This window comes from Ovis aries, chromosome 3, assembly GCF_016772045.2.
Source record: "Ovis aries strain OAR_USU_Benz2616 breed Rambouillet chromosome 3, ARS-UI_Ramb_v3.0, whole genome shotgun sequence".
In the NCBI taxonomy this organism is placed as follows: domain Eukaryota; kingdom Metazoa; phylum Chordata; class Mammalia; order Artiodactyla; family Bovidae; genus Ovis; species Ovis aries.
The window spans coordinates 137,327,098-137,339,578 of NC_056056.1; the positions used below are offsets into that span (position 1 = coordinate 137,327,098).

The 12,481-nt window shown below is 50.3% G+C and overlaps 1 protein-coding gene across 1 annotated transcript; it reads left to right on the forward strand.

Moving 5' to 3' along the window:
- Positions 1–2,269: 2,269 nt before the first annotated feature.
- On the forward strand, positions 2,270–9,299 carry RND1 (Rho family GTPase 1). The gene is made up of 5 exons (XM_012174358.4): positions 2,270–2,493; positions 3,279–3,366; positions 5,942–6,051; positions 7,119–7,253; positions 8,192–9,299. The coding sequence occupies exons 1-5, from the start codon at positions 2,374–2,376 to the stop codon at positions 8,435–8,437; spliced, it is 699 nt and encodes a 232-aa protein (XP_012029748.1). The 5' UTR covers positions 2,270–2,373; the 3' UTR covers positions 8,438–9,299.
- Positions 9,300–12,481: the final 3,182 nt, after the last annotated feature.

A 12,481-nucleotide genomic window follows, 5' to 3' on the forward strand; every position in this document is an offset into this window, starting at 1 on the left:
GAACATGGGGAGAGAGGGCTAAAGCCTTTGGGGCTGCCATTGGAGGGAACCCAGTTAAGGGTTAAGAGGCTGTATGGGAACCACACTGGAGCTTCCAGAACTGAGTTCGGATGAGATGGAGGGAGGGAGACACCGGGAAAAAGTCATGCTGAGGGAGAGGACTCCAGGCTGAGGCAGTCTGTGATCTTACAGCTGTGCCTGGAACACTCCCAAAACATGTTTATGGGGAGCTCAGAGAGGCTGTCAGGCTGCTGCAAAAGGGCAGGAAGAGGACAAATTCTATAGACAGAACATTATCTTAGGGCTGAGGATGAGACCTGGGGAATGGTAGGGGAAAGAAGATTCCAAAGAGCCTGCCTGGGAGAGGAGGGTAGCCAGCCAATGGTATCATCTGGTAACTGACTTTCTACCTTGGAGATTCCCTGAAGTGATCCCTGATCCCTGGAAGGGGGGCCTTAGGGCAGAGGACAGTGCAGGACTTAGCCCCAGGACCCTCAGCCAGGCAACTTGGACTAGACGCAGGAGACCTAGGTTTGATCCCTAGGTGGGGAAGATCCCCTGGAGAAGGGAATACTACCAACCCCAGTATTCTTACCTGGAGAATTCCATGGACAGAAGAGCCTGTATGGCTACAGTCCGTGGAGTCCAGGAGGTCCCAAAGAGTTGGACACGACTGATTGACCAACACTGTTGGGGCTTCCCAGGTGGTGCTAGTGATAAAGAACCTGCCTGCCAATGCAGGAGACATAAGAGATGCAGGTTCAATCCCTGGATCAGGAAGATCCCCTAGAGGAAGGCATGGCAGCCCACTCCAGTATTCTTGCCTGGAGAATGCTATGGACAGAGGAGTCTGGTGGGCTACAGTCCATAGTATTGCAAAGAGTCAGACACTGAAGACTGAAGCTACTTAGCATGCACACACATTGGTTAGGCTACATTCTCAAAATACTCTCCATTCTCCTGTCTATAGAGGGTGTTGGCAATCCTGTCCCTTCGGGACCAGGGAAGATTTTAAACATCCTATGTAACAGGGAACACACTCCCCTCCCCTGCCCCAGTGGGGCAGCAGTGATGGCAAGTCAGAGTAAAGCTCCAAGGGAATAGGGCTCAGGCTGTGCTCCAGAGGCACTGGGCTTCCCAAGGTGAAGGGACCCAGAGAAGTCTGGAGTGCTCCGCTTTTGCCCAGGGTCAGTCTCACTTCAATCCCTGATCCCCCAGGAGGCCTCATCTAGACTGTTTTGGTTCTTGAATAATCAGTAGGTTATTCAAGCTGGTTCTGTCTAGTGGAGAGGCGGTAACATGAAGGGCTCTGAGGGCCAAGGGCTGGCAGGCAGTTACGCAGCTCATCTCAACCTCATTTTGCCCTTCAGCTTCCGAATCCCGAAGTCCCAGGCCCATTCTTCCAGTCTGGACTTCAACCAGCTGACACACGCAGTACAGCAGCGTCAGTAGGTGTCAACCTGAAACTGGACCTGTGCCTGATTCATCCAGGAAGCTGAACCCAAGAGGCAGAACAAACATCCCTAAAGCAGCTCCTGCCAGGCCTGGGGTGAGAGGTCGTCTGGCCAAACAGACAGCAACTTTGTTTGTTTTGCCCTCTTCATGCCCCTCCCCACTTGCCAGACTCCCTCATTCCTTTCTCTGTGCCCATCTCTGGGTCAGAAGCTCTGTGGGTTTTTTCCAGATGACGCAAGAAGGTTGTTTAATTTATGTACTTTTTAGTGAAGGTGATTTCTGAGGAAGAGACTTGGGTGTTGACAGGGGTCCAACCGAGTTAATAAGGGGGTCCAGCAGGAGATTCTGTGAAAAGAAGCCAGAAGCGGGAAGTGGTCCGAGTGGGGATTAGATGGAAAGAGGGGGCCAGAGATTTCTGGGATCACCCCTTCCCCAAGGAAGTGCCACCAGGCTACAATTTAGGCAAGTCCTGTTCTGGAACAACTCCAGCTTGACTTCACTATCCACATTCTTGGCTAGTTTGTTGTTTTTGACACTAATTGGTGGACACTCAAGACCATTAAAGTTTGGTTCATTTTCCCCCACCCCAACCTCATACAAACGCAGAACAACGTGGGAATTCCCTTTCAGAGGAAGCAAGAAACGGTGCAGCTTTAAGAGAAAGGGAAGGGAAGAAGAGGGTTCTGACTCAGATCCTCCTGCCATTGGCTGCTAGAGGGGATCCCACCTCAGGGATTGGCTGTGACAGAGTCCGCCTTCTCTTGTGATTGGCTCAGCCATGGCAATATAAGGTGGCCGTACTGGCCTCTTTCTCAGTTGGAGAGAGGCAGGGAATCCGGCTGGGGAGTGTGCTGAGACGCACCTGGCGTAACCATCTCCTTTCTGAATCCGAGTCCAGGTCCCACGGAGGCTGCAGCCATGAAGGAGAGACGGGCCCCCCAGCCAGTCGTGGCCAGATGTAAGCTCGTTCTGGTGGGGGATGTGCAGTGTGGGAAGACAGCAATGTTACAGGTGTTGGCCAAGGACTGCTATCCCGAGGTGAGTTGCTAGCCCGCCCGCTGGCCACCTTTCCTCTTTGACAGCCTGCTGCTGCGGGTAGATTCCCACCTGCCCAGGGGAGCTGTTTCATCCCACCCCACCCCTCCCCATCCTCAGCCGCTTTCTGGCTGGAGGACCGCCCTGCCTTAGCTTCCCCTGAGACCTGTTCCACTTCTGCCGCCCAGCTGGCTCCTCCTCACCTCTTCACCCATAGGTCCCTGATCAAATCCCCTCCTACCTCTCTTCATCCTGGAGTCTGCTCTTGGGAGAGGGAACTGGAGGCATTTGAGAGTCAGGGGTTTCTTCTTGACGTAATACCTGCCGTCCCTTCACCCATTCTATGCGCTTGTCCCCAGGCAGGCTTCTGCTGCCCTGCTGGTCCAAGGGACCTGTGGAGAGAAAAAGAGCTAGAATTGATTTGTGGCTCTGAAATTTGTAGACAGGCAAATCTGGGGACAAGAGGAATCCGTGTGTGTGTGTGTGTGTGTGTGTGTGTGTGTGTCTGTGTGTGTGTGTGTGTCTGTGGTGTCTCCCTGACCGTCTAGGATATGGGGAGATTGTCCCTGGCAGGAAGTCTTTTACATTTCTCACTTTGATGGAGCAAAGTGCCTGAGCCTCTACACCCCTCTGTCCTGTCCCACGTGGTCCCTCCTGCCCCAGGTATCCTCTCCTTTCCTGCCACGTTGGTGTCTCACTAGGGTGAGTGGCTTCTTGTGTAGCCAGCACTAACTGGAGGGTTCTGAGGGTTGGTACATCCAAGGTGTGAACAGTTCCTCTTTTCACAGACGTACGTGCCCACTGTGTTTGAGAATTACACAGCCTGCTTGGAGACAGAGGAACAGAGAGTGGAGCTCAGTCTCTGGGACACTTCAGGTAAGACTGCTGGCCCCGAGTGCCCCTTTCCCACCCGCACTGGTCTGTTGCAGTCGCTGTCTCTTAGAAATTGTTTTTCTCTCTGACGGGGGGAAGGAGTATGGTGCTTGCCCGGAGACTGAAAGAGAGAGACTTGAAGATTCTTTGAGGGGTGGGGTGGGGCTTGGCTAACTCAGTTGGCTCATCCAGGGGTGGAGAATGGATGAACCCCAGAAGCTATCACTTCTCTTGGTCTGGCTCCATCCTTTGGAGAGCTGGAATGGGCAGGGGAATGGACCCCAGAAGACTATTGGAGGAGGCAGTTAGGGCTTCTGCATTTCCACATTCTGCCACCCAACACACGCACTCACAGCCTTTACTGCCTCAGAGCAAAGCCAAATAAAAGGCAGGAGGCAGTGGTGGCTGTGGCAGGGAGACAAGTCTGTTTTGGGGAAAATGTTGCTCCTGACTCAGTTTTCTCTTCTGCATTTCATCTCTGGCCACTGCTGCCTGCCTGCCGCAGCTCAGCCCCACTGTCATGCCTCTGCGGCTGAGGGATGAAGCGATGCATCGTCAGTGTTTTGGAGGGTGGGGGCTCAAATGGGTCATGGTCATGTTGTACATAGCAGGGGGCTGTTGGCTCTGACTAGGCTGAGGTAGAAGATGCTCTATCTTTCTGGAATGTGAAAAGCAATGTTTTAAGTCTCTCATCCCTAAATCTTCAGTGCTAGGCTATCCTTTGCTTTTCACTCTGACCCCCTTTCCATTATCTCTTTACCCCAGCCCTTTTAAAATAGACTGAGCTCGGAATCAATTAAAGGCTAAAAGCCAGAAATATGAGAAAGAAAATAAAATCCATTTCTCTTCAAAAATGCTGAGTTTAAAGAGGAACTATAAATCACTAGGGGTTTCCTGTTGCATATAAATATGCCATCCTACTCCTCCAAAGATCTATTATTCCCATCATCCAATTTTGAGGATTGGAAAGACTGGAGGTAGGATATGGGTAATCAGAAAATGAGACATCCCCCTTGCTCCCCACTCCCCAAAACAGGACAGAAATTCCTCCACCTGGTGTGCTTCCCTCTGTTGCAGTTCCAGGGGTTGGGAGCCAGCATTCTGATTATCCGGACTGTGCTACGCTGGCTGGATTGAGCTGGAATGCAGCTCGGCTGCATGATATATGGGTTTTCATCTGCTGTACTCTGCCCACCTCTCAATCTTCCCAGAATCTTCCTGCAGCTCATCTCTTTTCACTACCACCGCCCCCGAAGAGCCCCTCCCCCTCCTCCCACAGTCAGAATGCAGTCCTGGAATCCCAATTCAGATAATGGAAGATCAGCAAGGTGGTCTCTTTTCCCTGTGCCGCATCCCCACCCCCCAAGTTCCCAAAGGATGCCGGCTGTCCGTCGGCGGCCTCAAACTCCCTCTTTCAAATGAGATGCCCGTAAGGAAGGAGGAATGGCAGGGCTGTGTGGGATGGGGCTTCCCAGCACGGGGGCCATTATTCACTTGCTGGTCTTAGGGGAGGGGGATCGCTTAGAGCCAGAAAGGAGGCCTCCTCTCCTCCTCCTTCCCCAGGGCTGCAGTGTTCCCTTTGCTCAGTGATACTGTGATGAGACCCCACTTCATCCCTCAGAGAGGGATGGGGGCTGATTGCTGAAGGAGCAGGCAGTTATCCCAACTCCCCTCTACTCCTTTTTTTGAACAACCAACCCCCTGCCTCAGCTTGGATTCCCCCCAGTTTCCATGGCGATTGCGGTTCAGGGAGAGGGGCTGCTTGCTATTCTGAGCACGGATTGTCTGGGTTCCAAAGCTGCTACTGTTCCTTCCCCAGGGTGGAGGGGGGCAGGTTCAAACTCCAGCCTTCTCCCACATTGGACCACCTGGGTCTGCACTGCCTACTCCCCTCCCAGCCATGGACCCTTATTCGAGAGCCTCTAAATCCCAGCTGTTGGTGTTGCTGTCTTTGAGAATGCCTCCCTGAGATCATGGGACAGGGGGCTGCAACTTTCCTTTTGCCCTTTCCAGTGTAAGCTTATTTGGGTGGGAGGAGCAGTGGGACCCTGAATTCCTGATGCTCTCCCTCCCCTGCCTGCCTCCTAGAGTTCTGACCCCATGGCAAAGAAGCAGGGCAGCCAGTTATATAACAGGCAGATGTGTTTCTTCACTGGGGAGACCCTGGAGCAGAAGCCAGGAGCAGAGGTTGGACATCAGGCAGATTCTAGAAAAGAGACCTTAAACAAGGCCTGGTCTCTCTGCAGGAGTAGGAGGCGCTTCCCCTGGGACTCAGAAAACTGGTGGACCTTCAATGAAGCCCACTGTAGGAGATCCAGACAGGGCCCGATTATACTTCACGTCCCTTTTATTTTGCACCCTTTCCCTTCTTCAGGATTAAGGAAGATGACCTTCTTGCACTGTCTCTTGGCAGGTGGTCAGGTGCCAAGCTTCCCATTGCAGCACCTTCCCCTGGGAAATAGGTGGGGCCCTCTCCCTTAAGGGACCAAGCATGGTGTTCCCAGTGCTCTTTGGGTTTAGGCCTCTAGGGGAGGGAAAGTGCCATGATTTACCATCAGCTCTCTCTCCCCTCTACCAGGATCTCCCTACTATGACAATGTCCGTCCACTCTGCTACAGTGACTCGGACGCAGTATTACTGTGCTTTGATATCAGCCGTCCAGAGACTGTGGACAGTGCACTCAAGAAGGTAAGGCTGAATGAATTCTACCATCTCTAGCTCAGCTGGAGAACAAAAAGGAATCTTGGGGACCTGGTCATCTAACCCTTCTTGTATAGGAAGAAATTGAGGCCAGGGAAGGAAGAGATTTGCCCAAGGCCACACCATTAGCTACAGTTCTGGGACCAGAGGGGCTTCCCAGGTGGTTCAGTGGTAAAGAATCCGCCTACCAGTGCAGGGGCACGGGTTCAGTTCCTGGATCAGGAAGATTCCCTGGAGGAGGACATGGCAACCCACTCCAGTATTCTTGACTGGACAATCCCATTGACACAGGAGCCTGGCAGGCTACAGTCCATGGTGTCGCAAAGCGTTAGACACACTGAGCCACTAAACACTGGGGCTAAACCCAGATCTCCAGTCCCTCTTCATCCTGCCTTCGCCCCTATCCTGCACTGATCTGCCAGAGGCCCAGCAGGGGAGGGTGGTGTTGAAGACTCAGGAAGTGAGGGTTGAGAGCAGAGAACTTTCTGGTGATATGGTTTGAGAGTTGGAGGAGGGGCCTTTGGGTGGCAGCTTTACAGACCTTGATCACAGGCCTTCTGGGACTTAGCCAGGCAGGCCTGAGCTGAACTGCTGGTAGGAAATGCCTCAGTCATGGTAGTAAGGTCTACCCATACTGAGGAGTCCCAGGAAACCTTGCGGAACTAGCCCAGTTTCTCAGAAGACTCCGGGATTATCTCTTGGAAAGAGACTGGTCGGCTTCTTGGCTTTCTGGACTTGTGCAGCCCTTTGGGTTGAGGGGGTGGACCTGTGCCCCATATGCTTGGTGGAGAGTGAGAGATTTGTCCCTGTGCTCTCTTTGGAGACTGGGCCGTTGAATCTGGGGACAGACTCTTGGGTCAGCACTCCTGTGGCCCCAAAGGCCTCATGGGCAGGAAGATGATGTAATTAGTGCAGTGGCGATGCTGTGACTCACAGCGAGGGCTGGGGATAAGTGGAATGGTGTATGTGATGTTGCCAGCTGGGTTCCTCCGGGTGTCCGTCAGCCACTGACTCTCCTTCCTTCCTCCTTCCTATCTTCTTGCACGGCTCTTCAGTGGAGGACGGAAATCCTTGACTATTGTCCCAGCACCCGTGTCTTGCTTATTGGTTGTAAGACCGACCTGAGGACAGACCTGAGCACTCTGATGGAGCTGTCACACCAGAAGCAGGCGCCCATCTCTTATGAGCAGGTGTGTGTGTGTGCACGCCCATGTGTGGGCTGGGAGTTGAGCTGGGGAAGGCTACAGGAGAGGGCTTGGAAAATGGCTCTTGCTCACACTCTTTCACTATAGCAAGAGAGAACTGGTATTCTGGGGGGCCATCTATAATCAGCAAACTAGTTACCTGGATAGAGGTAGTGGATACCAATTTGCCCAGATTCATACTTCCCAGGGGGCGCTAGTGGTAAAGAACCTGCCTGCCAGTGCAGGAGACATAAGTGATATGGGTTCCATCCCTGAGTCAGGAAGATCCCCTGGAGGAGGGCATGGCTAACCCACTCCAGTATCCTTGTCTGGTGAACCCTATGGACAGAGGAGCCTGGTGGGCTACAAACCATAGAGATGCACAGGGTTGGACACGTCTGAAGTGACTTAGCATGCACGCAGGCACATACTATAGTTTTTCAGTGAGCCATTCCTGTGTGTGCCACTGTTTCTCAGGTGGTGTTTTGTGTGTATGTGTGGACCACCTTCACTAGAATCACTAGAGGTGTTTGTTAGATTCCTGACTCCTTATCTGCAGAGTCATTCTGGGAGAAAAGTATGGGAGTTACATTATAAATTAAGTCCCTGGATAATTTCCTATGCACATGGGAAGGTAAGAATCATTTCTTTAAACCAGTCTTTCATATTACAATCATCTGAGGAGTTCTTAAAAATACGAATTCCTAGGCCTACCCCCAGAAATTCCGATTTACTTGTTCTGGCATCGATATGGTTTAAAAATGTTCCAGATGACTTTAAGGTGCAGTAAGGCTTCACTCTCAGAAAATAATCAGTAGAGGGTGGTGGTGGGAGCCTGGCAGTTGGGTCCCTTGGAGCAGGCATGGGGAGGACTGCTACCCTGAGAAAGCAGGGTTTCAGACCCATTTTAGATCACTGCATGGATGACCTCACTTCCCCTGCAGGGCTGTGCCATTGCCAAGCAGCTGGGTGCAGAAATATACCTGGAAGGCTCGGCTTTCACCTCAGAGAAGAGTATCCACAGCATCTTCCGGACAGCGTCCATGGTGTGTCTGAACAAACCCAGCCCGATGCCCCCGAAGAGCCCTGTCCGAAGCCTCTCCAAGCGACTGCTCCACCTCCCCAGCCGTTCTGAACTCATCTCTTCCACCTTCAAGAAGGAAAAGGCCAAAAGCTGTTCCATTATGTGAAGTGGGGGTTGGAGAGGGGAGACAACCTCCCACTTCCTCCCTTGGGTTGCAGGGGCACGGGGAGAGGGAGGAGGAGACAATTTAGGACTCTGGACATGAGATTTTCAGATGGCCGCGGTGAGGGCTCGGAAGGAGACAGGAACGAGACAAGGAAAGAGCCAGGCCCGGCTTGAGGACCTGACACTGAGAAAGAACCATCACACCCCAAGCCAGGCACTAGGTGGTGGAGGGGGCGGCTGCCCCAGTGCCCTCTGCTCCAGTGACAGAAAAGGTGTGGGGGTTTGGGGGGCATGCTGGCCTCACGGCTTTGGTTGGGGGCCTACAGGAGCCTCACTTCAGCATCATGCCTCTTCCACACAGCGTTTCCATGCAGGCCAGGGGATGGGAGGGGTCCCTGAACCCTTCTCTTCCCCTCTGAGGAGGCTGCAGAGGAGTGGAGGGTGGGGAAGCCAAGAGGCAGCTCCCTTGGGAGCTGAGCCCAGGTGCTTCATAACTGGTAACTGAAATCAGAAGGCAGGAGCTGGTCAGAGCCACCGAGAAGGAAACCTCATCTTTGCATAGCCCATGCCTCATGGAGAGGTGACATCATACATTCGCATGCTTCTCGCCTGAGTCCCCAGGGTCCAAGGGAGAAGCCCCAGACCCCCTTCTCTTGCAGTGTGGGGATGGTGGTGCTGCAGGAGGCAGGGCTGGGTGGGGGTCACCAGACTTTTTCTGCCCTAGGGCAGTATAGCTGGCGTTTGTTTTATAGACTCTTGTCTTTGGAATCGGGGGGAGGGGGGAGTGTTTCAATCTGTTATATGTTCTGTGTTTAAAGAAGAAAACCTATTTATTAATTAAATATATAAGACATAGAAGTTGACTCCGTTTTCTTAGTTTCTTTCTTGGTTTCCTTTGGTCTCCGATACTGAGGAGAAAGTGGTGCTGGGGTCCTTTCTGTGCATTGCAGAGGGGCTGCCTCCACTGTTCTCTGGCACCTCCAGCAAGGATCTGCTCCCTCTCCCCACAGCCCTGCTTCATCCCCTTCCCTACCCATTTCCTGCTAATCTAGTGCGCCTCTCCTTACCTCTGGAGCAGGGTTTCTCAACGTGGGAACCAATGACACTTTGGAGTAGCTACTGCTTTGTGGTGGGGGCTCTCTTGTGCACAGGAGGACATCTAACAACAACCCTGGCCTCTCCCTGCTAGGTGTGTATAGCACCCTGAGTTGTCTCAGCCAAAAATGTCCCCTGCATTGCAGGTAGATTCTTTACCATCTGAGCACCAGGGAAGCCCAAAATGTCTCCAGATGTTGCTAAATGTCTCTCAGGGCAAAGTCATTTGGGGTTGACAACCATTGCCCTAGAGAGTCTAGAGGAGAGAGACAAAATCCAGCGAAAGCATCAGATGGAGAGCCAACCCCACCCCTACAGAAAGTAGGCAGGCTGAAGCCAAGGCTGGGAGGTTCCAAGGGTTCAGGTCTCTGAATTCAACGTGAGGTGATGCCTTTTGCTTTCTTGACCTTCTAATTCCAAGGCCTGTTGATGGCAGCTCAGGGGCCTTATCATCTCTAGCTGCTTATAGCTTCTTTTTTCTAAGTGTCATGCTGTACTGGAAATAAAACTTTACTGTGTATTGCGTACTTACTATGTGCTCAGCATTGTGCTGAGTGCTTTACCTTATCACATTTTTTTTTTGATTTACTATTTAAAAAATCCTATGGTAGTTTATTTACAGTGTTGTATTCTGGTATACAGCAAGGTGATTCAGTTACATATTATTTTTCTTGTCCATTATGGTTTATCACAGGATATTAAATACAGTTCCCTGTGCTTTACAATAGGGCCTTGTTGTTTATCCACCCTATGTATAATAGCTTATATATGCTGACCCCAAACTTCCAATCCTTCCCTCTACATTATCACATTTCACCTCATAAATGAAAATAACTAACATTTACTAAATGTTTAGTATCGGTCAGGTGTGCTTATAAGTTCTTTATGTTACTTATTCTTGTGATAACCCTATGATGTACAAACACCACTCTACAGACAGGAATACTGAGGTTCAGAGAGATTAATGTGCTTAAGGTCACACAGCTAGAAAGTGGTAGAACCTGAATACAAATCCAGGCAACCTGGCTGTAGAACATGCACTTTAAAAAAAATGAACCATTTAATTTTTTTATTAAAAAAAATTGAATGTCTTTAAATTCTATAGTGCTGTGCAATTTTTAAGTTTCACACACATGATTTCAAATATCCCATATTCTTCCCTTCACCCCTATATTGCCCCTTCACTCTCCCCACTGGTAACCAGTAGTTTGTTCTCTACAGACCATGCACTTTTTCCTGATCTGCTATCCTATGGTTGCCGTGGTGTCAGTTGCTCAGTTGTGTCTGACTCTTTGCAACCCCATGGACTATAGCCCGCCAGGCTTCCCTGTCCATGGGATTCTCCAGGCAAGAATACTGCAGTGGGTTGCCATTCCCTTCTCCAAAGGATCTTCCAAACCCAGGGATTGAACCTGGGTCTCCTGCATTGCAGGCAGATTCTTAACTATCTAAGCCACCAGGGAAGCCCATGCTATCCTATCCTGTGAGGCAAATGGTCTTATTATTCCTATTTTATAAATGAGTAAATAGAAAAGCCAGAGATGCCATATAACTTGCACAAGATTGTACTCTAGTAAATAGTGGAGTCAGGATTCAAACCCAGTCTCAGTGTTAACTAATTCCATGGGTCCTTTACTGCCAGCCATGTGGTACTGAAATAGGAGACTATACTTATGAACCCTAAGAGAATGTAGCCCCTTTATCTCCATCTCCAAAGATGCATATTTGTGAAAGAGCTAGCAGGGTAGGACAAACCATGCAAGTATCCTTTAAAAAAAAATTTTTTTTTTTTGGCTGCTCTGCTAGGCATGTGGGGTCTTAATTCTCTGACCAGGAATAGAACCCCAGCCCCTTGCATTGGATATGGAATCTTAACCACAGGACTGCCAGGGAAGTCCTGCAGGTATTCTTTAAACTCAATGTCTCACAAGTATCATGAGAAAGCTATGTGCAAGTACTAGGGAACTCCACCTCTATGCATTTGGACAAGCTTAATCAATTTTCTGGGCCTCCATTTACTGATCTTTAAAGATGTTTGAGAATGGTAGCCTGAACATGGGGACAGCATCTATGCTGAAGTTAAATGAACTTGGAGTTGAATCCTGGCTTCATTCTTTGAACTATGTGGACTTCAAAGGTATAATTAATCTTTCTGGGCCACAAATCTCCTTATCACTGAAATGGAGATAATGCCCATCTTAAAGTGTTAGAACCAGTGAAGTAAGTAATGTAATTAAGTATCCAGCACAGAGTTGGGCAGTAGAAGATAACTTAGTTAAGAGCAGTCGCAGCTCTACCCCTTGGTCTGATTGCTAGTTCCAGTCTGTGAGTGGAGAGCCCTCCAGTGTTCACTGGGCGAATTACACCTAACTGATCTCGGACAACTTTTTCCTTCCCTTTTCTGAGGTCCAAGAGGGCAGATAAAGGCTTCAGAGTTCTAAGAGCAGAAGGATGCCTCTCCTGGGGTTACTGTTGGACTTTGTGCAGTGAGGTTCCGAGTTTTAGGTTATTTGGGCTTACTCCAGGCTCTACTTCAGCAGCACTGAACACATTCAGAGCGAAAAACCAGACCAAGAGCCGTGTGGGATTGAAACCCAAAAGCTTGTGATGGTAAAAAAGGAAAGGAAGGAGACGTTAGTTACTTCCTGGTCCGTGGTGCTGCAAAGAGTCGGACACGATTGAAGCGACTTAGCATGAACGCATCTATCTAAACCATCCTAGAAGTTGTCAAGATTTTTGTTTTGGGGAGGAAGGGAGGTAGAATTATTAACCACAAGACCAAAGAGAAACAAAATGAAAGTACAGTTTTTTTGGGGAAAAAGCTCATTGGAGGACTGAAGAGAGAGAAAGAAAAAGTATTAAGGTAACCCAAACAACTGGCCAGATTCCAAAGAGCGAGAAAGTGAAAAGGGCAGGTCCTATCTGGGATGTTTAGAAAACCAGGTGTCAC